Source organism: Gorilla gorilla, chromosome 4 (genome assembly GCF_029281585.2).
Source record: "Gorilla gorilla gorilla isolate KB3781 chromosome 4, NHGRI_mGorGor1-v2.1_pri, whole genome shotgun sequence".
Lineage (NCBI taxonomy): Eukaryota > Metazoa > Chordata > Mammalia > Primates > Hominidae > Gorilla > Gorilla gorilla.
Genome location: NC_073228.2, coordinates 180996844 through 181024746, shown reverse-complemented (window position 1 = coordinate 181024746; position 27903 = coordinate 180996844). Strand labels below are relative to the sequence as shown.

The 27903-nt window shown below is 39.9% G+C and overlaps 1 protein-coding gene across 14 annotated transcripts in view; it reads right to left on the bottom strand.

The window, feature by feature from the left end:
• Positions 1–27903, bottom strand: part of NSD1 (nuclear receptor binding SET domain protein 1) — a 166863-nt gene that overhangs the window by 52485 nt on the left and 86475 nt on the right. For all 14 annotated transcript variants that reach the window (XM_055386342.2, XM_019026901.4, XM_055386343.2 and 11 more), the window contains 4 exons: positions 8901–9025; positions 6336–6606; positions 4978–5087; positions 543–618 (listed from right to left, as the gene is read on the bottom strand). In XM_055386342.2, coding sequence (XP_055242317.2) covers positions 543–618; positions 4978–5087; positions 6336–6606; positions 8901–9025 — 582 coding nt within the window. The remainder of the gene's footprint in view (positions 1–542; positions 619–4977; positions 5088–6335; positions 6607–8900; positions 9026–27903) is intronic.

Below are 27903 nucleotides of genomic sequence, written 5' to 3'. Positions count from 1 at the left end.
AAAATTTAATAATCGTAGGCCACATGAAATATAATCTTCCCATGATACTCTTTGCTAGCAGACCACATCTGTTGCAGTGTGCTCAAATCTGGAATAATATTTCAAAAATGACACTAATCAATAAATGGCACTGACAGACAAATGAAGAGTGGAAGAAAGAAGTGGCATGGAGAAAACCTGGCGTAGATAAGAAGACAGGAGTATGACCATGAAATTGGTCAGGTGTGGATTTAGTTCCCTGACCTTGCTACCTTGTTCATCTTCACATTTCTTCTATAAAACAGGAATACTATAGATAATAACCTAACTCTCTGTAATGCTTTACAGAGATTACAGGTAGCATTCCTACTAAAAGTCCTGGTAGAGTAGATATTCAATTTATCAATATTTTTTCTTTTTCAGGAAGCAGATTTTGGGCAAACCAGTTTTAAAACTTGTACCTCACTGGTCGGGCTTACACATGTAACAATTTTTGTGGTTAACAGACAAAGCGCTTCAAACTTACTACTGCATTACGTTTTTTAAATCTCAAAAATACTCACCTCCACCAAAATCTTTTGAATAAGATGTGGCACAAGATTCAGTTATGCCATTCTCCAGGTGACCAGCTTCATAGCACTACAAATAAGTGAAAACAACACCATTTACAGAGGAATGAAAAAATAAACCCTTTACTTTATATGCCAAAGTCTGAATTGTCAGCTGCCATGGATATTGAATTTTGACTTGTTTTAGCAATTAAAGAAATCAACCTGACCACAGTAAAGGGTTGAACGGAAACTTCAGGGGGAAAGGAATCAGATTTTAAAATGCTCCAACAGACAGGGCATGATGGCTCACACCTGTAATCCTAGCACGTTAGGAGGCTGAGGCGGGTGGATCACCTGAGGTTGAGAGTTAATGACCAGCCTGACCAACATGGAGAAACCCCGTCACTACTAAAAATACAAAATTAGTCGGGTGTGGTGGCACATGCCTGTAATCCCAGCTACTCAGGAGGCTGAGGCAGGAGAATTGCTTGAACTCGGGAGAGGCAGAGGTTGCAGTGAGCCAAGATCGCACCACTGCACTCCAGTCTAGGCAACAAAAGTGAGACTCCATCTTAAAACAAAACAAAACAAAACAAAAACAATGCTCCAACAGACCCGTGAACACCACCTACTCCTTAAGAAAAAATAAAGACTTGCCAGAGATTTCCAACATATAGACTAGATACACAATGCTTTCTGTGACTGAAATGGAGAAAGAGAAGGGGTTTGTACCCAGAGATCCACAGGCTCAATTTTATTGCACTCCACCCTGTACTTAAAATCCATCTTCATGGCTGGGTGCAGTGGCTCATGCCTGTAATCTCAGCACTTTGGGAGGCCGAGGGGGGCAGATCACCTGAGGTCAGGAATTTGAATCCAGCCTGGCCAACCATGGCCAATATGGTGAAACCCTGTTTCTACTAAAAATTATACAAAAATTAGCTAGGTGCAGTGGTGCACGCCTGTAATCCCAGCTACTCGGGAGGCTGAAGCAGGAGAACTGTTTGAACCCAGGAGGCGGAGGTTGCACTGAGCCAAGATCGCGCCACTGCACTACAGCCTGGGAGACAGAGCAAGTCTCAAAAAAAAAAAAAAGAAAGAAAGAAAAATAATCCATCTTCCTACAATTGTATTCACAGCTATTAGATTTGACAGAGACCTGTTTACCTGGTGAACTGTAAATCAAACAGTTCTGAAATACTGAATCACATTCCAACTTAAAATGACTTCAGATTAATCCAAATTAAAGCAACATTAAAACTCAAAACAGATACTCAACATCAGGAGTCTTATCAAGAGCCACACATTTTATTCACCTCACCCACTACTAATATACTTCTATGAATTAGTTCCACCCCAAGCAAATGTCTTCTCCTACAAGAATGATAATATTCTCCATCATAACTGTAAAACAACGTTTAGTGGTCACAAAAAGTTAGTATAGTAAAGGCCATTCTGGCTGGGCACGGTGGTTCACACCTGTATTCCCAGCACTTTGGGGGGCCGAGGCAGGTGGATCACCTGAGGTCGGGAGTTCGAGACCAGCCCGACTACCATGGAGAAACCCTGCCTCTACTAAAAATACAAAAAATTAGCCAGGCATGGTGGCACATCCCTGTAATCCCAGCTACTTCGGAGGCTGGGGTAGGAGAATCGCTTGAACCTGGAAGGTGGAGGTTGTGGTGAGCCGAGATTGTGTCACTGCATTCCAGCCTAGACAACAAAAGCAAAACTCTGTCTCAAATAAATAAATAAATAATAAATAAATAAATAATAAAGGCCATTTTTGTTGTAGAGTTCCTAATGTTTGGGACTAAAACAAGATAAAATACAGCTGTGAATTTCTGAATGCTCATTTTATCATATTAATAAATCATAAGACTGCAATTCTCCTCATGTTCACTATATATCAGAAGTCTATGTCAAGTAAAATGAATGGGCAAATGTTAGGTATCCAGTTCAACAAAACGAGACTCCTAGACAAATCCACAAAATACATTTCTGTAATTTTTTTTTAAATAGCAATCATTTTATTTAGATAACAAATTAGTTCATTGTTTAACAGTTACCCAAAAGCTGTGGAACAAAATAATTACAACGCTCCCCAAACTACAGTCAGAGAATAATGCAGGAAATAGTCTCATTTCTATTATGATCAATTTTATAACTTAAAATAAAAATTAACAGCACACACACACACACATGCACACACACAACAATCATACCATATGAATAAAAATCAAACTATTCTGTTTAGAATGAAAAAGACCAAAGAACTTCTTAGAGGATGTGACTAAGATGCCAGTAACTTACTTTGTATATATAGTCTAGTGTGGATATACATTAAGCCAGAGTACCGTTAAAGCACTACCAGAACAGATCAATCTCTCATTCTGTTTGACATACTGATTAATCCACCTGCAGACAGGGTGGTGGTGTGCCTGGTAAACTAAAATGGAACTGAATCATGGCTTTAGCCTTATGACAAAATATACCTCAGAGTAACCAGGACTTCAACAATGAAGTAGGCCAGGTCAGATGGCAGGACAGACTCCCAAACAGACAAGAGGACACTTTTCTCCAGAGTTTGGTGCTAGCCATAACCAATAATTCTGATTTTCTCTTGCTCTGATCCCAAATTTAACGGCAACCCCCTCTCCCCAAAAGTAAAAATTCAACAGTGACAAAGAGTTATTAAGTATAATTAATACTTAAAAGATACTGGGAATCTAAGAGAGGGTGAGGATAAATATCAGGGAGTTTTTTTTTTTTTTTTTTTTGAAAGAGAGAGAGAGTCTCGCTCTGTCACCTAGGCTGGAGTGCAATGGCATGACCTCGACTCACTGCAACCTCTGCCTCCCAGGTTCCAGCAATTCTCCTGTCTCAGCCTCCTGAGTAGCTGGGATTATGTGCAGGTACCACGACGCCCAGCTATTTTTTTTTTTTTTTTTTTTTTTTTATTAGTAGAGATGGGGTTTCACCATGTTGGCCAGGCTGGTCTCCAACTCCTGACCGCAAGTGATCTGCCCACCTGGGCCTCCCAAAGTGCTGGGATTACAGGTGTGAGCCACCGCACCCAGCCAATATCAGGGATTTTTTGGTAAATGGTGCTGAAACAACTGGACATCAATATGGGGGAGAACAAAACTCCATCTCAAAAATTCAAGATGGAACAAAGATCTATATGTGAAACCAGAACCAAAAAGCTCCTAAAAGAAAACACAGGGAGAACATCTTTGTGTCCATGGGGCACACAAAAATTTCATTTATTGATTGATTGACTGAGACAGGGTCTTGCTCTGTCACCCAGGGTGGAGTGCAATAGCGCAATCATAGCTCACTGCAGCCTTGACCTCCGGGGCTCAAGACATCCTACCACTTCAGCCTTCTGAGTAGCTGGGACCAGACACGCAACACCACACCGTTTTCTGGGGTTTTTTTGGGACAGTTTTTTGTTTTGTAGGGACAAGGTCTCCTTTATTGCCCAGGCTGGTCTCAAGCTCCTGAGCTTGAGCAATCCTACTGCCTCAGGTTCCCTAAGTCCTGGGATTATAGGCTTGAGCCATCACACTAGATTTTTTATTTTTTATTTTTTTGAGACGGAGTCTCGCCCTGTCACCCAGGCTGGAGTGCAGTGGCGCAATCTCGGCTCACTGCAAGCTCCGCCTCCTGGGTTCACACCATTCTCCTGCCTCAGCCTCCCGAGTAGCTGGGACTACAGGCGCCTGCCACCACGCCTGGCTAATTTTTTGTATTTTTAGTAGAGAGGGAGTTTCTCCATGTTAGCCAGGATGGTGTCGATATCCTGACCTCGTGATCCGCCTGCCTCAGCCTCCCAAAATGCTGGGATTACAGGCATCAGCCACTGCACCCGGCCGCCATCACACTAGATTTCTTGAATAAAACACAAAAAGTATTTATCACATTAAAAAAAAAAAATTGATACCCAGTCTCTACCAAAAAAAGACAAAAAATTAACTGGGGAGCCTGGGAGGCAGAGATTACAGTGAGCCAAAATTATGCCGCTGCACTCCAGCCTGGGTGACAGAATCAGACCCTGTCTCAAAAAAAACAAAACAAAAGGGTTACGACGACACGGCAATAGGAGAGTAGACTAGTGATATTTGAGATAGTAGTTTAGTAGAAAACAAGTAAGAGGATTTGAACCCAGAAAAGAAATTATAACAAACACAAATTTAATCTTCAAAGCATTTAAAAATTTTTTTCACTTGGAAAGGAAATCTGAAACCAGTTTATACACATACATGGTCACACAACTGCAAAACAGCCTTTCATGTAGGAAATCTCAGATCATGTATGACTGCTGACACACACACTAATTTCTATATGTATGTACATCAATGTTGTAACTGCTACTCAAAATGTAATTTTTAAAATTTCTCATTTCCTGAGTTTATTTCTTTTAGGACTTACAAAAATAACATACCTTTTTAGAAAGGCCAAGGTCCCCCTTCTTGGGCATAAATCCAGGGTCTAAATCATTGGATTCAAGAAGTTTCTTAGTTGGTTTTCTTTGACGTTTACTTTCATAATTTCCTGAAATGCATGTATCTTTACATTAGATGATTTAGAAACTGGGCACAAGTTAATTTTTAAAAAATCTGTATACCACACAAAATGAATCTCAATGTTTTTGATGTTTTCCCCGTCATCTTATGGGAAGAGGCAGGATGGTAATTTGCTTATTATAAAATATTAGTAAACAAAACAAGTAAACAGTTCTCAATGCAAGCACCAACTAATGTGAGGGATGTGTGTGTGATGACTTTAACTCACAAAATCACTAAGGGAGAAGTCAGAAGGATGGAACTGTCTTTATAACAACTGATTGTTGGTGAGGATAAAATAAGGAGAAGTGGAGTGAAATAGAACTTGGATAATGGTCATAAATGGACAAAGATTATAGCTTCTGCTCTGCCCCTAAGTAAATAAAATTCAATAGGTAAAAGATAATTCATAGGATCACTCAAGAGTAATATAAAAGAGCTGACTTAATAGAGTTTTGGCACATAGTAGGTACTGAAATAATAACTATCTTTACTATTCTTTCAAAAATCTTTTTTATTATACCCAACTAGTTTAAGCACAATTGGAATCGTTTCTTTAAGGAATAACATCAAAAGCTACTGTTGATAATGTAAAAAAGTTATATCCAAAATTTAAAGGGGTACAGAAAAGAGGATTCTTCCCATTCCTTGACTGACTATAATATTCAATAGTTACAAGGTGAATTAGAGACAATATGTTTAGATCCAACTCTCCCCAGGTGATATATAAAGAATGATCAAGTGAGAAGTAACTGGTAATTAACTTCTAATGAACTGGTAATTACTATGTTGTCAGGTATATAACATTATACATTAATACATTATGATCTCCATTTATAGATGAGGAAACAAGTTCAGAGATTAAACAACTTCCCAAGTAACACAAGGATTGGTGGAGCCAGCACTTGAAGCATAGTGCTTATTCCACTAATGTGCAGTGCTCCTCTTGAAGCCCTGTTATCCTGGTTGTTAATTTACACAGTGGCTGATCAACAATCATGAACAGCAACACTGGAGCAAGGAGCATAGTTATTAAAAATACATCTTCTTGATAGTGTGCCACAGTTCATGGTTAGTAACTATATCTAATTAGCCATCATTTTAAGTATTTCCCAGGACAAAAGGGGGTACTTTATTGTATATAGATACAATGTTGGCTTTACATCAAAACATACTAAAATCTCCTGCTTCCTCTAATCATATCTGCTCAAATACTGAGACTCCAACCCCACCTTACCTGGCGTTTTAACTAGCAATTCCTCAGACTCAAGGGCAGGCCGTGGAGAGACTTCCGGAGCCACAGGCACAGACAAGGTCAGCTGCGGCAACTCAGCATGTCCACCTCCAAGTTCTGACTGAGCCAAGGGGCCCTCCAAAAACGGAGCCTCCCTTTCAAGAACTGGAGGCTCTTCTTTGGTTGAAATCAAAGAATTCTCGTCCACCTGCTTGTTCTGAGCACTAGATCGACCTCGGGCTAGAAGGCTTTCCTCTTCACAGCGGGAACTTACCTAAGAACAAAAAATAAAAATAGAGTCCACAGGCCAAAATTGTTGTAATTTAAGTGTCAAAAAGAATAACGCACTTTAAAAGGAATGAAATTCTGACAAAGGGCTACAAAAAGTGGATGAACCTTGAAGACATTATGTATGCTAAGGGAAATTACTTAGACACAAAGAACAAATATCATGTGATTTCAAGTATATGAGGTATCTAGAATAAGAAAATTCTTGAGACAGAAAATAGAATGGCAATTGCCAGGGGCTGAGCAGAAAAGGGAGTTATTGGTTAATGGGTATTGACTTTTAATTTGGAAAGATGAAAAAAATTATCGAGATGGATGGTGGAGATGGTTGCACAACAATGTAACTGTGCTTCATGCTACTGAACTGTACACTTAAAAATGGATAAAATAGGCTGGGCGCGGTGGCTCACGCCTGTAATTCCAGAACTTTGGGAGGCCAAGGCAGGCAGATCACGAGGTCAGGAGATCAAGACCATCCTGGCTAACATGGTGAAACCCTGTCTCTACCTAAAAATGCAAAAAATTAGCCAGGTGTGGTGGCGGGCACCTGTAGTCCCAGCTACTCGGGAGGCTGAGGCAGGAGAATGGTGTGAACAGGAGAGGCAGAGCTTGCAGTGAGGCCGAGATCACACCACTGCACTCCAGCCTGGGCAACAGAGCGAGACTCCATCTCAAAAAAAAAAAAAAAAAAAGATAAAATAATAAAATTTACATTATATATATATATTTTTTTAATCAAAATTAAATGAAGTTGACTGAGATACACTGAAGCTATAATATTGATAAGTCCACAACAATAATTCAAAAGCAGAGGAAAAAGACTGCTCTAATGTCTCCAATTAAAACAACTACTAATGAACTCCTTAATGTTACAATTGGTAATTAATGGGAAAGAAAGAAGCACTTATTCTGCCTTTCAAGTATTTCAGGACAATAACAGAGTCCAATTAATGAAAGAGACTATCAGTTAATAAAAATAGAGAAAATAATAAAATCTGAAAGTCTTCATTTTGTAACCTCTAATAAAATTATTGATATAGGTAAAGATCTTCAACTGGGGTTTTCAAAAAACCATCAGGGAAGCTGGGCATGGTGGCCCACACCTGTAATCCCAACACTCTGGGAGGCTGAGGCAGAAAGATCACTGGAGCCCAGGAATTCGAGACCAGCCAGGGCAACATAGTGGGACACCGCCTCTACAAAAAAAATGTTGTTAAAAATTAGCCAGGTGTGGTAGTGTGCACCTTTGGTCCCAACTACTCAGGAGGCTGAGACGGAAAGATTGCTTAAACCCAGGAGGTCAAGGCTGCAGTGAACCGTGTTCGTGCATCTCTGCACTCCAGCTTGGGCAAGACACTGTCTCAATTTTAAAAAAGAAAGAACAAACTGTCAGGGAATGGCTGATGGGAATAAAACATTCCTTTTTTTTAACCCTCTAATGTACAATATATTCCACATTATCATCTCTGATATAGTCTAGCTAAAAATGTTCAACTTTCAATCTATCAAACTGATAGGTTCTATCTTCCATTTGACAGAGAACAGGAGATAGAGAAAACAATCTAAGTGACACCTATGAGGAAGCAATTACACAAATACAGAAAGTAGATGACTTTATATGTCACTCTCTTATAGACATGATCATGATCATGAAAAAAGGGATTGTTCTGAATTCAAAGTGATTTGAGAACCATAACAACCAGTTACAATGAGCAGTCCTAGATTGAGTCCTGGTATGAATAATCCAAAGGTAAAGGTTAGGGGATAATTGATGAAATTTGAAAGACAGTTGATGTCAGATAAACAGATCTTATGTAAGATGTAAATATGTTAAATTGATTATAAAGGAAAATGTTCCATTTTTTAACTACATATTAAACTATGTAGGGGTAGAATGTCAAGATGTCTCTATTTCATTTTAAAAAACTGAGTTGAAAAATAAGACAAATAAGATATATTTACTTTTGAAATTAGGGTCAGACTATATATATTTCACTTTATAGCCTATATTTTTACTTAAGATTAAATCATAACAATATTCCTAAGTCATTACTCTTTGAAGGCAAAGAGGGAAAAATATATACATAAAGAAATATAATATGTAGATTCATTTATGTATTTCCCAACCACTAAATCCTAAGTACTGCGCTAGAAGCTGAGAATAAAAAACAAGAGCCCAGTTAAGGAAATTATTGTTTCATGAAGGTAAAGTATGACACTGAAGATAAAATTGCAGTTTCCTAAGGACCAGTGAAAGTTTGCCGAAATTTTGCAACATACCTTGTGCACCTGCTCCTGTACCTTCTTTTGTTTTTTCTTAGGAGCAAATATCTGATCATATTCTTCTGTATATTCCAAAAGCCACTTGCTTGGCTTCCTAAGGCGTTTCTTCTCTGACCGCACAGCTAAAAGATGATAAACAAATTCAACATTAATCAAAAAGCTTCAGGAAAACCCACTGTTTTTATGAGACCATCTGATACTCCCAAAAGTAACCAGATGGGAAACCACATAGTAAAATAGACTATGGCTTAAGATGCAAGAGGCACAAAATGGCTTATGTTTTCTCATATGCAAAAGGAGCTGGGGGAGACAAAAGGACTTGTGTTACCTTATATACACAAATAATAGAATATATGTGGCCCATCCAATATTAAGGAAAAGGTTAAATTTAAAGCCAGGTCTTATAGTCACTGACACCTGTACATATAAAGCTAATATATACCTAACAAAAATATAGCATCTAGATCAGGTAAATGGGTAAAATACATCTTGAGTTACAGGCTAAGTATGCCTTATCTGAAATGCTTGGGATCAGAAGTGATTCAGAATTTTTCGTATTTTGTAATATTTGCATATATATATAATAAGTTATCTTGGGGATGGGACCCAAATTGAAATACCAAACTCATTTATGTATTACATACATCTTTTATACACATAGCCTGAAGGTAATTTTACAAAATATTTATTTTCTACATTATACAAAGTTTGTGTACAGTGAACCATAAGAAAGCAAAAGTGTCATTATCTCAGCCACCCATGTGGAATATCTGTGGTTGTTTGGCATTACCATCATTCCTGTCTCTGAATTTATGTGCTACTGACAGGCAAACATTTTCTTATACTTATTCACACATAAGTACTTAACAGTAAAAATATGACATACCATTAATACAGTGAAAAAGTAATGTGTTCAGGGTAGCTAAGCAGCACAGTAGTATCACGAGAATACCTGTATCAGCTGATAAAAAAACAGTAATAACAATGTCGGGCTTTGTGTCTCCATCAATGATGCTGTGTTTTGATTAAAAGGTTACTGTATACTGTTTTATTTTATAAGCTAAGAAGAAACATCATCAGAAGCAATTAGGAACCAGGAAGTCCTCTAGGAATGAAGAGGCATTCTGTGGGATGGCTTTTTAAAATGTTTCCTCTAAAGTCATCTGTCTCATTAACAACGAGTATTGTCTAGAAGGATCTCATTTTATTCATTTATTTATTTTTTGAGATGGGGGCTCACTCTGTCACCCAGGCTGGCGTGCAGCGGCATGATCTCTGCTCACTGCAACCTTCGCCTTCCAGGATCAAGCGATTCTACTGCCTCAGCCTCCTGAGTAGCTGGGATTACAGGCGCCTGCCACCACACCCAGCTAATTTTGTATTTTTAGTACAGACAGCATTTCACCGGGTTGGCCAGGCTGTTCTCGAACTCCTGACCTCAAGTGATCTGCCCACCTTGGCCTCCCAAAGTGCTGGGATTACAGGCTCTCGAGACACTGCGCCCAGCCCAAGGCTCTCATTTTATAAACTGACATAATTTCTTTTTCTGTTATGAATGAACACTGCTCTGGTCCTTCAATAAGCCCATCACATACATTAACCATGTCATCTATAGGTACTTTTTCTGCAGTGTTAATGTCATCTTCATTATCACAATCACTCTGATTCAGATCGATGTCAGCTCTACCACCATGTTGAACAAAGAAACGGGAGCCTCTTTGTCGATATTAAAAGCTTTCTTGTTATCCACTTCTTCCAGCTTACTGACAAATGGAAGGCATACTTTTTGCATATGTAAGGATGTTACACATTTTTCTCACTTTACTGAAGAAGCCATCAAAATCACCACCTTGTTCATTATCATCAGTGAACACAACTGAAGGTCAGAAGTGGTGCCAGGCATGCACAGCTGTACCTTTAGTCACTGTGTTCCAGACACTGACAACAGCATATATGGCATCCTTCACTCCTTTTGAAACCCTTTCACACCCATACATCTATTCACAGCTGCCAGCATATTCAAGAAAGCGTTTTTATATTTACTCTTCATCAATCTAGGGATTCCCTGGTCATATGGCAGTGAAGTCACACTTCAGGGAAAGCACATGGCATAAACATTATTTTTGATAAAATTGCAGCTGCAGGATGAGCCGAAGAGTTTTCAAGGAGGAACAGTCATCATCCTGTCCAGCTTCCCTGAAATAAGCACCAACTACTGCTATAAAATGTTTGTGAAACCAATCAGAAAAGATGTCCCTAGATATCCATGCCTTTCTGTTAGCATAATAACGAACTGGTAAGAAATTCATGCCTTTGGGGCAGGTGCGGTGGCTCAGGAGTTCGAGACCAGCCTGGCCAATATGGTGAAAGCCTGTCTCTACTTTAAAAAAAAAAAAAAAAAAAAAAAAATAGCCAGGCATGGTGGCTCATGTCTATAATGCGAGCTACACCAGATGCCGAGGCATGAGAATCACTTAAACCCAGGAGGCAGAGGTTGCAGTGAGCCAAGATCTAGCCACTGCACTCCAGGCTGGGTGACAGATTCAAACTTTAAAAAAAAAAAATTTATGCCTTGGGGCTGGGTGCAGCAGCTCACGCCTGTAATCCTAGCACTTAGGGAAGCCAATGCAGGAAGATCACTTGAGCCCAGGAGTTCAATACCAGCCCAGTTAACATAGTGAGACCCCTCTACTAAAAATAAAAATAAAAATAAACAGCCAAGCATAGTAGCACACAGCTGTAGTCCCAGCTACCAGGGAAGAATGCTTGAGTTTGGAAGATCAAGGCTACTGTGAGCCATAATTGTGCCACTGCACTCAAGCCTGGACAACAGGGCGAGACTATCTCCAAAAAAAGAAAAGAAAAGAAATTCATGCCTTGAAATCACTAACAGTGAGAACACAAGCTTTTGCCTATCATAGCAAGTTTACACTTACACATGCCTGCTTAATTAGCACATCCCAGCACAGTTACTCTGTCCTAGTCATCCTGAATTCCTGTAGGGGCTGTCTCATCATGCATGGTGGTCATTCTAATACCATACTCTTCTGTAAGATGTTTCACACTTACACCACTGTCTAGTTTCTCCAAGAGCCTGACTTACTTTCTGCACTATACCTAAATTCTTCCTCCTTTCTTATTACTCTTATCTATAGGGATATCTTCAGGCTTTCTGAGAAGTTCAACAAAATCTTTATACCACAAAGCAGGAAAAAATTCTTTTTAATTTAAAAACACAATGAATAATGCAAGGAGGCTTTTGCCCCATGTGGGTTATTTTGGAAAACTTTCTGTTGGTGCATCCAGCCTGCACGTGTGCCATTTTATCACCTTTTATGGGTATAATTGCATGGGAAAATCCGGCTGTGCATGTAAAAGATACATCTAAGCTAAAGGAGGATGGAAGGATAGTTTTTCCCTGGGGGACGTTGAATAAACTCTGCTGTGTTCCTGTGTTCTGACTGACACATTGCATGATGTCAACTGTGGAATTTTCCACTTGTGGTATTATGTCAATATTCAAAAAGATTTCGATTTTGGAGCATTTTGGATTTCTGATTAGGAATGCTCAACCTGCATTTTAAACAACATCTCTATGGATTTTGTAGAATATCAGGAATGACATTTCAACAGAATATTATATAATCGGCACTACCACATGAATTTCAAAACCACTTTACAAACACTTCATCGATTTAGTATCATATGGTTGTATTACTGTCTCACGCTAAAAAACTGAGAACTATACATCTAAACAGAATTATCAAAAAACATAAAAGGCATGGGAGGCCAAGGTGAGCAGATGGTTTGAGCCCAAGAGTTCAAGAACAGCCTGGGCAACAAAGTGAGACCATGCCTCTACTAAACATAAAAATATAGCTGCCTGTGGTGGCACACACCTGCGGTCCCAGCTACATGGGAGACTGAAGCAGGAGGATGCCTTCAGCCCAGGAGATAGGGGCTGCAGTGAGCCAAGACAGTGCCACCACACTCAAGCCTGAACGACACAGCAAAACCCTATCTGTAAAAATAAAATAATAATAATATATATAATTGATTATGTCATTATCCCAATAACATAAAAGTGTATGTCATGTATGCAAAAGGCAGGAGAATAAGATTTAATATATATGCAATTGCTTTATGGATCAAAAGAAAAGAAAAAATTGAAAGATTAAAAATGGAATTTTGGGTACGCCCTTTAAAAAAATCTTGTCACGGGTTGGGCGCAGTGACTCATGCTTGTAATCCCAGCACTTTGGGAGGCCGAGGTGGGCGGATCACCTGAGGCCAGGAGTTCGAGACTAGCCTGTGAACATGGAAAAACCCCGTCTCTACTAAAAATAAAAAATTGTGTAGTGGCGCACGCCTGTAGTCCCAGCTACTCAGGAGGGCGAGGAAGGAAAATTGCTTGAACCTGGAAGGTGGAGGTTGTAGTGAGTCGAGATCGTGCCACTGAACTTTAGCCTCCATCTCAAAAAATAATAATAACCTTGTCATGTTTTATGATCAAAATATTAAAGTATACATTTTTCTTCAAAGTAATGGTGAAAACAGCTAGGCAAAGTGGCCCACGCCTGTAATCCAAGTACTTTTGGAGGCACAAGCAGGAGGATTACTTGAGCCCAGGAGTTCAACACAAGCCTGGGGAACATGACGAGACCTCGTCCCTACAAAAAGTTAAAAAATTAGCCAGGTGTGGTGGCATGCGCCTGTAGTCCCAGCTATTTGGGAGGCTAAGGCGGGAGGATCACTTGAGCCCAGGAGTTTGAGGCTGCAGTGAGCTAGGATTGTGCAACTGCACTCCAGCCTGGACAACAGAACAAAACCCTGTCTCAAAGTGGGGGCAGGGTGATGACTTACACAAACCCATTTAATTAGTTAATTATTGAGGTGGCAAGGTCATAATTCCATCCCAAAGTCTCTCAAAACTCCCCATGAACACTTTTCATTAAAACAGATCCCTATGCTATCACATCATGCCCCTTTATCCCCATCCATCACTAACCCCCTCACACAAATTGGATCTCAATCCTAGACAGTCTCCTTCCTTTGTCTTCTTCTTGGCAGGTTCCATAGGCTAAGTCTTGTTGCATTTCCTCTTTTTTTTTTTTGAGTCGGAGTCTCGCTTTGTTGCCCAGGCTGAAGTGCAGTGGTGTGATCTCGGCTCACAGCAACCTTCACCTCATGGGTTCAAGTGATTCTTGTGCCTCAGTCTCCTGAGTAGCTGGGACTACAGGCACAAGCCACCACATCTGGCTCATTTTTCGGATTTTTAGTAGAGACAGGGTTTCATCATGTTGGCCCAGCTGGTCTCAAACTCCTGTCCTCAGGTGATCTGCTCACCTCAGCCTTCCAAAGTGCTGGGATTATAGGCTTGAGCCACCATGCCTGGCCGCGTTTCCTCTTATAATTGCTGTTTCCACTCTACCTTTGGGGTTTGCTTCTCTCATAGAGTAACTTCTCAGACTAGGCTTCAATCCTCCAGCTCTCTATTTCCTTGCAGCTCACAATGAAACCAGCAGATAGCACAAAAGACTGGAAATTAAAGTGAGAAATTCTGTACTGGATACATCTATTAAGTGACAGAGACCTTATGGCTCATAAAACCTAAAATATTTACTATCTGGCACTTTAAGAAAAGTCTACCAACTCTTTCCCTAAATAAAAAATAGAGTAACATACTGAGGCTGAGGCACGAGAATCACTTGAACCCAGGAGGCAGAGGTTGCAGTGAGCCGAGACAGCACCACTGCACTCCAGCCTGGGCGACCGAGTGAGACTTCGTCTAAAAAATAAAAAATAAAAATAAAAAACAAATAGAGTAACATATTGTAAGTGAAACAGCATGGTGACAACTGAATGAATTTAAAAAAGATGTTTCCTGGGTGGGATGCAGTGGCTCATGCCTATAATCTCAGCACTTTGGGAGGCTGAAGCCAGCAGATCACTTGAAGTCGGGAGTTCGAGACTAGCCTGGCCAACATGGTGAAGCTCCGTCTCTACTAAAAATACAAAAACTAGCCAGGTGTGGTGGTGCATACCTGTAGTCGCAGCTACTCAGGAGGGTGAGGCAGGAGAATCACTTGAACCTGGGAGGCGGAGGTTGCAGTGAGCCTAGATCGTGCCACTGCACTCCAGCCTGGGTGACAGAGCAAGACTCCACCTCAAAAAAATAAAAAAAATATAAAAAGATGCTTCCTGGCTGTTGCTAGGCTTCCCCTCTTTCTTCCTTGCCTCAACTACCCCAAATCCCTACCTATGTTCTCTCCCAGTTACAGCACTTTTCAGTTAGAAAAGCATGGAGAATTCACCTACTCTTACTACAAAGGAGCAAAGTGAGGCAAAAAAGTAAGTGATTTGCCAAGCTAAGATAAAGAATATATCAGGAACAAAGGAGGAATATGACCTTTTGGATACTGGAAGAAAATATCAAAATCCATAAAACTGCACAAGTCAATGGAAAGAGGAGTAATTATGCAAACCTTAATACAGGATATGTAGCAAATATCAAACAAAGCAAGAGCCAAATCACACTACCCCTAAGGTTCTCAGCAAATATGCCCTAATTCCTACCACACAACCAGTACGTCATGCCTACTATACAACTACAAAATGTCACTGTATTGTGAAGAAAGAGATAAATGACAAATACTGGATGAGTATAGCAATAGCCGTAGACCTCAGAGTATACACTACCAACTAAAATGATAAAACAGCCAAAAAGTTGAAACAGCCCAAATGTTAATCAATGAATGAATGAATAAATAAAACTAGGCATACACCTATGGTGGAATACTATTTAGCAAAAAAGGGGACAAATTACAGATGGTAAGTTTTTTTTTTTTTAAATCAGAAAAATATACCAAATGAGAAGAACAAGACACAAAAGATCACATATTGCATGATTCCATTAATATTAAATGTCCAGGGAAAAGGCAAATCTACAGAGACAGTCAACTATTGGTTCTCTAGGACTAGTGGTAGGAATAGGGATTAACTATATACAGATTAGAAGGATCTTTACTGGGATGGTAGAAATGCTCCAAAATGGATTTACAGAGATGGTTGCATAACACATTAAATTTGCAAATAGTATTCGATTGTATAAAAAAAATGTACGAATTTCACAGTATGTAAATTATACCTTGGATAAAGTTAATTTTAAAAAGTAAAATCTCTTTCATCGAGACTGAACTACATACAGTTTTCTCCTTTTCATTAAAATGGTGAATTTTTCCAAAGGACTAGAATACTAATAGCAACATCACTCTTCTAATACAGATTATTAGACCCTATTTATACCTCAACTTTCCTAGTTCTGGAACCTCAGAGAAAAGTTTAAAGAAACAAAAAAAAAAAAAAGGCAAAAACCCCAAACCCATTCCTAATAGTGGCAATCTAGATCATTCAGCCTAGGCCGGGGCTGGTGACTCGCGCCTGTAATCCCAGCACTTTGGGAGGTCGAGGCAGGTGGATCACTTGAGGTCAGGAGTTCAAGACCAGCCTAGCCAACATGGCCAAATCCCATCCCTACTAAAATTACAAAAATCTGCTTAGCATGGTGGTGCATGTCTGTAGTTGCAGCTAGTAGCTCATAAGTCAAGATCATGCCACTGCCCTCCATCCTGGGTGACAGAGTGAGACTCTAACTCAAAAAAAAAAAAAAAAAAAAGAAAAGAAAAAGAAAAAAAGGCCAATGTTATCAATATACTATAATAAAACTTACGTGAATGTGCTCTCTCTCCCTCTCTGCCCCAAAATAACTGTATTGCACTATACTCACCTATTTTTGGACCTCAGTTGACTACAGGTAACTGACACTGTGAAAAATGAGTTTCTAGATAAAGGGAGACTACTGTACAGAGTAAGAGAAATATGTAAAACCATATAACAGAGCTGCATACAGCGCAATGCAGCCTGAGAAAATCTACAGGATGAATCTTCCAAAAAAAAATAAATTACAAGGGAACTTTCTGCTTTTTTTTTTCTTTTTTTTTTGAGAGAGTTTCTCTCTTGTGGTCCAGGGTAGAGTACAATGGCACAATCTCGGCTCACTGCAACCTCTGCCTCCTGGGTTCAAGCAATTCTCCTGCCTAACCCTCCCGAATAGCTGGAATTACAGGTGTGAGCCACTGTGCTAGGCCAAACTTTCTGCTTTCTGTTCCATGTTTTAGGTTATTTTAAAAATTTAAATATGAATATTTAGGCTGGGTGTATGGCTCACATCTGTAATGCCAGCACTTTGGGAGGCCAAGGCGAGTGGGATCACCTGAGGTCAGGAGTTTGAGACTAGCCTGGCCAACATGGCGAAACCCTGTCCCTACTAAAAATACAAACATTAGCCAGATGTGGTGGCGCACACCTATAGCTACTCCGGAGGCTGAGGCAGGAGAATTGCTTGAACCCGGGAGGCGGAGGTTGCAGTGAGCCAAGATCGCATCACTGCACTCTAGCCTGGGTGCTAGGCTCTGTCTAAAAATAATAATAATAATAATAATAATAATAATATTTAACTCATAAAAATCCAAAGTTAATGAATATTGTTATCATCCTGCCAGAAAGTAAAGGAAACTAACTTCCATCTGCCTCCTTATCAACTTATATTTTATTGTTGTGGTATATTTTAATGCCATATGTATTTAAGACCATATGGCATTATTATTTTCATAGTCAACTGTTTGATTTACTCAAATATTTAGCACTTTCTTTATTCTGAATTCCTACTGAAAAAGGATGTATCACAGAAAATTGCAAACATCTACAAAACCAGTATAGTAAACACCTAGACTCACTGATTACAAATTCATGGCCAATCTACTTTTATCTGTATCCCCATCTTTCCATGTTATTTTGCAGTATCTCATACTCCATAATATTTCATCCATATGTGTTTCATCATGTATCTCTAACAGGATATTTTAACATAACAGAATACCTCTAGTACATGTAATAGTATTTACTCAGTAAAAAAATCCCTATCCACACCCTGCCCTACAGTTGTTATAAATTTGGCAGGACTCTGTAAAATAAAAAACCATTGGAAATTCCAAACAACCAAAGTAAATTAACCATCTGAAACATAGCTTCATTCATATCAAAACTATACATGCAGCCCCTTAACAAAATTTCATACTTTACTCAAAATTTTTTTTTAATTACTAGATTGTGAGTGGGAATACAGACTTGGAAAAGGGGGTGGTTAGACTGTATGTTAAAAAAAAATTAACAGAATGCCAATCTGTACTTTTCTGTACTGTTAGTAGGAACATATCAGTATAACAACTATGAAGTGAAATTTCAAATTGGAATACTATGAGATATCGCCAAAGACAAACCAAATGACCTAAGCTGGGCATGGTAGTACACGGCTGTGGTCCCAGCTATTTGGCTGAGGCAGGAGGATCTTTCAAGTGAAGGAAAGAGTTTGAGACCAGGCTTGGGCAAAATAGCAAGAACCCCATTTCAAAAATAAATAAATAAACCTCGATAGCAATTTATCTTTCAGGTTCTCTTACACATACCAAATGACTTAACGTTTTTAACTATGTTAAATTTTAAATTACTTAAAACTGGAAAACAAACTAAATGTCCATTAATTGAGAACAGGTTTAACAAATTATGGCACACTATTGGCCAGGCCCGGTGGCTCACGCATGTAATCCCAGCACTTTGGGAGGCTAAAGCAGGTGGAACACTTGAGCTCAGGAGTTCAAGACCAACCTGAAACCTCACCTCTACCAAAAATACAAAAATTAACCGGGTGTGGTGGCACGTGCCTGTAGTCCCAGCTACCTTGGAAGCTGATGTGGGAGGATCGCTTGAGCCCAGGAGGCAAAGGTTGCAGTGAGCCAAGATTGTGCCACCACACTCCTGCCTAAGCAACAAAGTGAGACCCTGTCTCAAAAACAAAAACAAAAAACTATGGCACACTATAAGAAAAACAACTCTGCTGCTTAAAAAATGAGAAACCCATTATGCATGGATATGAGAGTGAAACAAAAAATCAAGGTACAAACAACGTATATATACTGTTGAATTTGTGTAACAAACACACATCTACCTTTTTCTTGGTAATTCATACACTGAGTATCTCTGGAGAGCAGATCTAAGCCACTGAGGTACAGGGTTGGGAGGAAAATTTTTACTGAATAGCTTCTCGGATCTTTTCAATACATACTCAAAACCAAAAAATTCAAAAACTGAAGTAAAAATAAAATTATATGAAAATATTTGAAATATAATGAACGAAAATTGTGAACTATTCTTAAGGAAAAGACAGTATCTGCTTTAACAGTAATATTCACATGTACATTAATAATAATTCACAGGAAAGGATTATTTCCAGCACCCATATGACCCTATTTACTAGCAAAGGTAGATCTATATAAAGGCGGTGAAAGTAAAGGATGTCAGGAAAAAGGGGAGAAAATACATAAAAAAGGCCGCAATTGGGTTATAACAAAGCACTACTTAAGAAACCACCTGTCACGTTCTTTCTATGAGGCCAGTATACTCTGAAAGCAGAACTAGATTAAGACGGCTGGGCATGGCGGCTCACACCTGTAATCCCAGCACTTTGGGAGGCTCAGACAGGCAGATTACTTGAGATCAGGAGTTTGAGACCAGCCTGGCCAATATGGTGAAACCCCGTCTCTACTAAAAATACAAAACTTAGCCGGGCGTAGTGGCGGGTGCCTGTAACCCCAGCTACTTGGGAGGCTGAGGCAGGAGAATCACTTGAACCCGGGAGGCAGAGGATGCAGTGAGTCGAGATCACACCACTGAAGCCTGGGCGACGAGGGCGAAACTCCGTCTCAAAAATACAAAAACAAAAAACATCAACAACAAAAAGAACTAGACAAAAGGTATCACACAAATAGGAAAACTGTAGACCAATATCCTTTGAGTATAGATTTTTAAATCTTCAGCAAAATACAAGCAAAACACATCCAACAACATTACACAACATGACCAAGTAGGATTTACCCCAGGACTTCAAAGTTGGTTCAAATTACAAACATCAATCAATATAATACATCATATGGATAGAATAAAGGGGGAAACGCAAAATTGTCTTCTCAATAGACACAAAAAAGATCTTACAAATGTGACAAAATAGGTATAAAAGAGAACATTCTAAATATGAAAGGTAATATAACAAAACCACAGCTGACATCATAGTTAATGAAAAAGACTCAATTATTTCCTCCTAACATCAAAAACAAGACAAGGATGTCTGCTTTTTCCACTAGTATTCCGCATCACACTGGAGGCTCTAGCCAGGGCAAGTAAGCAAAGGGGGAAAAGGGCAACTAGATTAGAAAACATGCAGATTGCATGGTCATATACACAGAAAATCCAAAGTAATTCATAAAAAAATACTATTACTAACAAACAGTAATCAATTATATTAATTAACAGAGATGAGTTCAGCAAAGTTGCACGATAAAATAATATACAAAATGTTTGTATTTTCATAAACATGAGATAATTTGAGAATGAAATCAAAAACAAATTCATTTATAAAAGGACAAAGAAAGACTAAAATACTTAGGAATAAATTTTTTTAAGTGCAGAATTTATACACTGAAAATTACAAAGTATCATGGAAAGAAGTGAAAGACGAATCTAATTGGATGAAAAGTCATCTATTATTCATGGATTGGAAGACTTAATATTGCTAAGATGGCAACACTATGCAAACTACCCTACAGATTCAGCACAATCCCTATCAAAATCATAACTGGCTTTTTTGCAGAAACTTACAACCTTGTTCTAACATTAATATGAAACACCAAAGATGCAAAAGAGCCAAAATGATCTTGAAAAAGGGTAAAGTTAAAAAACTTATACTTTCCAATTTCAGAGACACAGTAAAATTAATTACTACAAAAATACTGTAATTAATTACTACAAAAATACTGTAACTAACACTTACGATTTTTATTTATTTTTTGTTGAGACAAGAGTCTTGCTCTGCCACCCAGGCAGGCTGGAGTAGGGTGGCACGATCTCAGCTCACTGTAACCTCCACCTCCCAGGTTCAGGCGATTCTCCTGCCTCAGCCTCTTGAGTAGCTGGGATTACAGGCATGTGTCACTACACCTGACTACTTTTTGTATTTTTAGTTGAGATGAGGTTTGACCCTCATGTTGGACACGATGGTCTAGAACTCCTGATCTCAGGTGATCCACCCACCTTGGCCTCTCAAAATTCTGGAATTACAGGTGTGAGCCACCACCTCACTGAGAGCACAGAACCAATCTCTTACGTAGTTATGACCAACTGACTATCAATAAGGATGCAAAGACCATTAAATAGGTAAAGAATATTCTTTTCAGGCTGGGCGTGGTGGCGCTCTCGTTTTGTTTTTTGGAGACAGAATCTTGCTCTGTCGCCCAGGGTAGAGTGCAATGGTACAATATCAGCTCACTGCAACTTCCACTTCCTGGGTTCAAGTGATTCTCCTGCCTCAGCCTCCCAAGTAGCTGGGATTACAGGCATCTGCTACCACATCCGGCTAATTTTTGTATTTTTAGTAGAGATGGGGTTTCACCATGTTGGCCAGGCTGGTCTCGAACTTCTGACCTCAAGTGATCTGCCCGCATCGGCCTCCCAAAAGTGCTGGGATTAAAGCTGTGAGCCACCGTGCCCGGCCTAGCCACCGTGCCTAGACTGGCTCTCTTAAAAAAATTAAAATTAGCCAGACATGCTGGCGCATGCCTGTAATCCCAGCTACTTGGGAGGCTGAGACATGAGAACTCCTTGAACCCAGGAGGCAGACGTTGCAGTGAGCCAAGATCCGGCTCTGGGTTGCACTGAAGCCTGGGTGACAGAGCGAGACTCTGTCTGAAAAAAAAAAAAAAAAAAAAAAAAGAAAAAGAATATTCTTTTCAACAAGTGGACACCCACATGCAGCAAAATAAAATTGGACCCCTCACTCACACCATATACAAAAAATAATTCAAAATGCATCAAAGGTTTTAGAAGAAAACATACGGTAAATCCTCATAACCAAGAATTACACAATGGTTCTTACATACACCAACAATAGCAAACAAACAGAATGTATCAGGATTTAAATTATTGTAATTCAAGGTATATGATCAAACTAATAAAAAGACAACCCAAATAAGAGGAGAAAATATCTGTGTATCAAATAAACCCAAAGAATAGGAGAAAATACTTGCATCATATATAATAATGGACTTATATGTAAAATATATAAAGACCTCTTATTACTTAATAACCAAAAGACAAAAAAGCCCCAATTAAAATATAGTCAAAGACTCTAGATACGTAATTGTCCAAATAAAATACATAAATGACCCAAAAGTATATGAAAATATATTGAACATCATTAGCCAGCAGAGGAATGCAAATGAAAATCATAATGAGATACCACTGCTCCACACCCAAAAGGACGGCTATAACCAAATAAAGTGTCAGCAAGCATATGGAGCAAGTGGAACCCTCATACATTGCTAGGAGGGATATATTATGGTAAAGCAGCCTTGCAAAACATCCTGGCAGTTACTCAAAGGGTTGAATATAGAATAACCAAATGACCCAGGAATTCTACTCCTAGGGATATAACCAAAAGAAATAAAAACTGGTCAACATGGTGAAACTCTGCCTCTACTAAGAACACAAAAATTAGCTGGGCGTGGTGGTGTGCACCTGTAGTCCAAGCTACTTGGGAGGCTGAGACATGAGAATCGCTTGTACCTGGGAGGTGAAACTTGAAATGAGCCAAGATCGTGCCACTGCACTCCAGCCTGGGTGACAGAGTGAGACAATATCTCAAAAAGTAATAATAATAAAAAATAAAACAAAGTGGGGGCCGGGTGCGATGGCTCACGTCTGTAATCCCAGCATTTTGGGAGGCCAAGGTGGGCAGATCACCTGAGATCAGGAGTTTGAGACTAGCCTGGCCAAAATGGTGAAACCCTGTCTCCACAAAAATACAAAAAACTCAGCTCGGCATAGTGGTGCAACCCTGTAGTCCCAGCTACTTAGGAGGCTGAGGCAGAAGAAACACTCAAACCCAGGAGGCAAAGGTTGCTGTGAGCTGAGATCACGCCACTGCACTCCAGCCTGGGCGATGAGAGTGAAACTCTGTCTCAAAAAAAGAAAAAACAAAAACAACAACAAAGTGGGGAAGGGGAAATATGAGTTTTACAGGGCAGGCGCAGTGGCTAATGCTTGCAACCCCAGCACTTTGGGAAGCTAACATGGATGGATCATAAGGTCAGGAGTTCGAGTCCAGCCTGGCCGACAAGGTGAAACCCCATCTCTACTAAAAATGCAAAAATTAGCCAGGCATGGTGGCTCATGCCTGTAATCTAATCCCAGCTACTTGGGAGGCTGAAGCAGGAGAATCGCTCGAACCCGGGAGTTTGCAGTGAGCTGAGATTGTACCACTGCACTCCAGCCTGGGCAACAGAGCAAGACTCCGCCTTGAAAAAAAATTGGGGGGAAAAAAAGAGTTTTATATACATTCAACTTAAGTTGTTAACAGCTTAAAATAGATTACTGTACCTGTAAGACGTTTTATTTAAGCCCCATGGTAACAACATGGAAAATGGCTATTGAAGATACATAAAATGAAATGATAAAGAAAACAAAGTATGTCAATTAAAAAAAAAACAAAACAAAAAACAAGGAAGGCGGAAAGACAGCAAAAGGGGGACAAAACAGCTACAAACCAGACGAGAAACAATTAGCAAAATGGTAATAACAAATCTTTGTCTGTAATTACTTTAACAAAAAATCAGGCCAAATACAGGCCACAGTGGCTCACACCTGTAATCCCTGCACTGTGGGAGGCCAAGGTGGGTGGATCATTTCAGGCTAGGAGTTCAAGACCAGCCTGGCCAACATGGTGAAACCCTGTATCTATTAAAAATGAAAAACCACACAAAATTAACCGGGGGTGGTGGAAGGCACCTGTAGCCCCAGCTACTCAGGAGGCTGAGGCACAAGAATCAGTTGAACCCGGAGGTGGAGGTTGCAGTGAGCTGAGATTGCCCCACTGCACTACAGCCTGGATGACAGAGGGAGAGCCTGTCTCCATAAAAAAAGAGGCCGACCACAGTGGCTCATAACCATAATCCCAGCACTTTGAGAAGCTAAGGCAGGTGGATCACTTGAGGAAGATCACTTGAGACTGGCCTGGCCAACACTGCAAAACCCTGTCTCTACTAAAAAGACAAAAATTAGCCAAGCGTGCTGGTGCACGCTTGTAATCCCAGCTACTCAGGAAAACTGAGACACTAGAATTACTTGAACCCGGGAGGCGGAGTTTGCAGTGAGCTAAGATCATGCCACTGCACTCCAGCCTAGGCGACAGAGCAAGCCTCTGTTTCAAAAAAAAAAAAAAAAAAAAAAAGCAATTACTATAAGAAAAAAATGGATTAAACTCCCCAATCTAAAGACAGAGTGGTTGAGTGAATGAAAACCATTATACAATTAGGTACTATCTATAAAAGGCTCACCTAAGATTTAAGTGAGCCTTAAATCTCACTTCACAGAGGCTGAACGTGAATGGCTACAAAAAGATATTCTATGCCAGTGGTAAACAAAAGAGAGCAGAGGTTTTGGCCATACTTATATAAAACAAAATACACTTTAGGTAAAACACTGTCACAAGAGACAAAGGAACACATGATATGATAATAAAACAGTCAATTCATCAGGAAGCTATAACACTTGCAAATACGTAATTCACCTAACATCAGACCACCCAAATATAAAAAGCAAACAATGATAGAATTGAAAGGAGAAATAGAGTAACACAAGGAGATTTTAATACTCCACGTTAAAATAATGGAGAGAACCACAACGAAGATCAATAAAGAAACGGAGGACTTGAACAACTGCATATAACAAACATATATAAAACACCAATACCAAACAGCAGCAGAATACACATTCTTGTCAAAAGCACATAGAATATTCTCCAATATGGTCACACAGAGTCTTTTTTTTTTGACACAGGGTCTTACTCTGTCACCCAGGCTGGAGTGCAGTGGCCTGATCTCAGCTCGCTGCAACATCTACCTCCTGGGTTCAAGCAGTTCTCGTGCCTCAGCCTCCTGAGTAGCTGGGACTACAGGCATGAGCAACCACGCCCAGCTAGTTTTTGTATTTTTAGTGGAGATGGGGTTTTGCCATGTTGGCCATGCTGGTCTCGAACTCCTGACCTCAGGTGATCTCACCTTGGCCTCCCAAAGTGCTGAGATTACAGGCATGAGCTGCCACGCCCAGCCACACAAGTCTTAACAAATTTATGAAGACTGAAATCATACCAAGTATCTGTTCCAGTCACAATCAAGTGAAACTAGAAATCAGTATCAGTACAAAAACTGAAAAATCCACCAATAGGTGGAAATTAAACAACAAACTCTTGAACAATCAATGGAAAAAAGAAGAAATCACAAGGGAAATTTGAAAATATCTTTTGACAGGGCCGGGCGCGGTGGCTCACGCCTGTAATCCCAGCACTTTGGGAGGCGGAGACAGGAGGATAACAAGGTCAGGAAATCGAGACCATCCTGGCTAACACAGTGAAACCCCGTCTCTACTAAAAATACAAAAAATTAGCCGGGCGTGGTGGCAGGCACCTGTAATCCCAGCTACTCGGGAGGCTGAGGCAGGACAATCGCTTGAACCCGGGAGGTGGAGCTTGCAGTGAGCTGAGATCGTGCCAGCTCACTCCAGCCTGGCGACAGAGCGAGACTCCTTCTCAAAAAAAAAAAAAAAACACAAAACTTATGGGATGCAGCAAAAACACTACTAAGAGAGAAGTCTGTATCAGTAAATGCCAACATTGAAAAACAAAGTTTTCAACTCAACAACCTAAATTTACACCTCAAGAAGACAGAAAAATAAATCTAAGCCCAAAGTTGGTAGAAGGAAAGAAACAAAGACTAGAGCATATAGAAATGAAAAGATAAACTACAGAGCAACATCTTTTATAAATACTGATGCAAAAATCCTCAACAAAATACTAGTATACCAAATTAAATAGCACATTAAAAGAAATATACGGCTCCCGTTAGGGCCAGCTGGAGAAAAAAAAAAGGGGGGGGGGGCCGGGCGCGGTGGCTCACGCATGTAATCCCAGCACTTTGAGAGGCCGAGGAGGGCGGATCACAAGGTCAGGAGACGGAGACCATCCTGGCTAACATGGTGAAACCCTGTCTACTAAAAAATACAAAAACAATTTAGCCGGGCGTGGTCGGGGGGTGGAGGGGGGCGCCTGTAGTCCCAGCTACTCAGGAAGCTGAGGTAGGAGAATGGCGTGAATCCGGGAGGCGGAGCTTGCAGTGACCCGAGACTGCGCCACCGCACGCCAGCCTGGGCAACAGAGCGAGACTCCGTCTCAAAAAAAAAAAAAAAGAAATATACATCATGACCAAGTGGAATTTAATCTTGGAATGCAACGATGGTTCAAAAATAGAAAAAAAAATCAACAGAATACAGCACATTAACAGAATAAAGGACCCCAAAAAAACTACATGACCTTCACACTTGATGTAGAAAAAACATCCGACAAAATTCAACTACCTTTCATGACTGAAAAGAAAGCACTCAACAAACTAGGAATAAAAAGAAATTACATGCCAGGTATGGTGGCTCACACCTGTAATCCCAGCACTTTTGGGGGGCCAAGGTGGGAAGACTGCTTGAGCCCAGGAGTCTGAGACCACCCTAGGCAACATAGTAAAATCTTGTTTCAACAAAAAATTACAAAATTAGTCAGGTGTCATGGTGCACACCTGCAGTCCCAGCTACTTGGGATGCTGAGGTGGGAGGATCACTTGAGCTCAGAAGTTTTAGACCCACCTAGGCAACATAGTAAAACCTGACCTGTACAAAAAGGTTAAAAATCAATGGAGTATGGTGGTGCATGGCTGTAGTCCCAGCTACTTGGGAGGTTGAGGTGGGAGTATCGCTTGAGCCTGGGTGGTTGAGGCTGCAGTGAGCCATATCACCACTGCACTCCAGCCTAAGTGACAGAATGTGACCCTGTCTACACTTTGGGAGGCCGAGGTGGGCAGATCACAAGGTCAAGAGTTGGAGACTAGCCTGACCAACATGGTGAAACCCCGTCTCCACTAAAAATACAAAAAAATTAGCCGGATGTGGTGTCAGGCGCCTGTAATCCCATCTACTCAGGAGCCTGAGGCAGGAGAATGGCTTGAACGAGGGAGGTGGAGGTTGCAGTGAGCCGAGATCATGCCACTGCACTCCATCATGGACACCAAGAATGAAACTCTGTCTCAAAAAAAAAAAAAAAAAAAAGAATGTGACCCTGTCTAAAAACAAAAACACAAAAACACAAACAAAAAAGTAATTATGTAAATATAATAAAGACTATATATAAAAAGACCACAGCTAATATGCTTGACAGTGAAACACTGAAAGCTTTTCCTCTAAGATAAAGAGCAAGGGAAATATACTCACTGTAGCAACCTATTCAACACATTATTTGAAGTCCTAGCAGAGTAATTAGGCAATAAATAGGCAAGCAAGAAGCCAAATTATCTCTTTGCAGATGACATGAACCTTTATGTAGGAAACCCTAAAGATTCCACACGCTATTAGAACAAAGAAGCAAATTCGGCAAAGTTCCAAGACACAAAATTAAACCTGAACATTTCTATATACTCATAATGAACAATATAAAAGGAAATTAAAACAATCACATTTGCAATAGCATAAAAAAGAATAGAATACTTAAGAATAAACTTAACCAAGGAGGAGAAATGGTTGTACACTCCAAAACACTGCTGGATGAAATTATGGAAGATATAAATAAATGGAAAGATAGCCTGTTTTCATGGATTGGAAACTTAACATTGTTAAGATATCCCTACTACCCAAAGGAAACTAAAGTCAATGCCATCCCTATCAACATCTCAAAAGCCATTTTTTTTTTTTGCAGAAATAAAAAAACTATCCTCAATTAGTGTGTAATTTCGAAGAACCC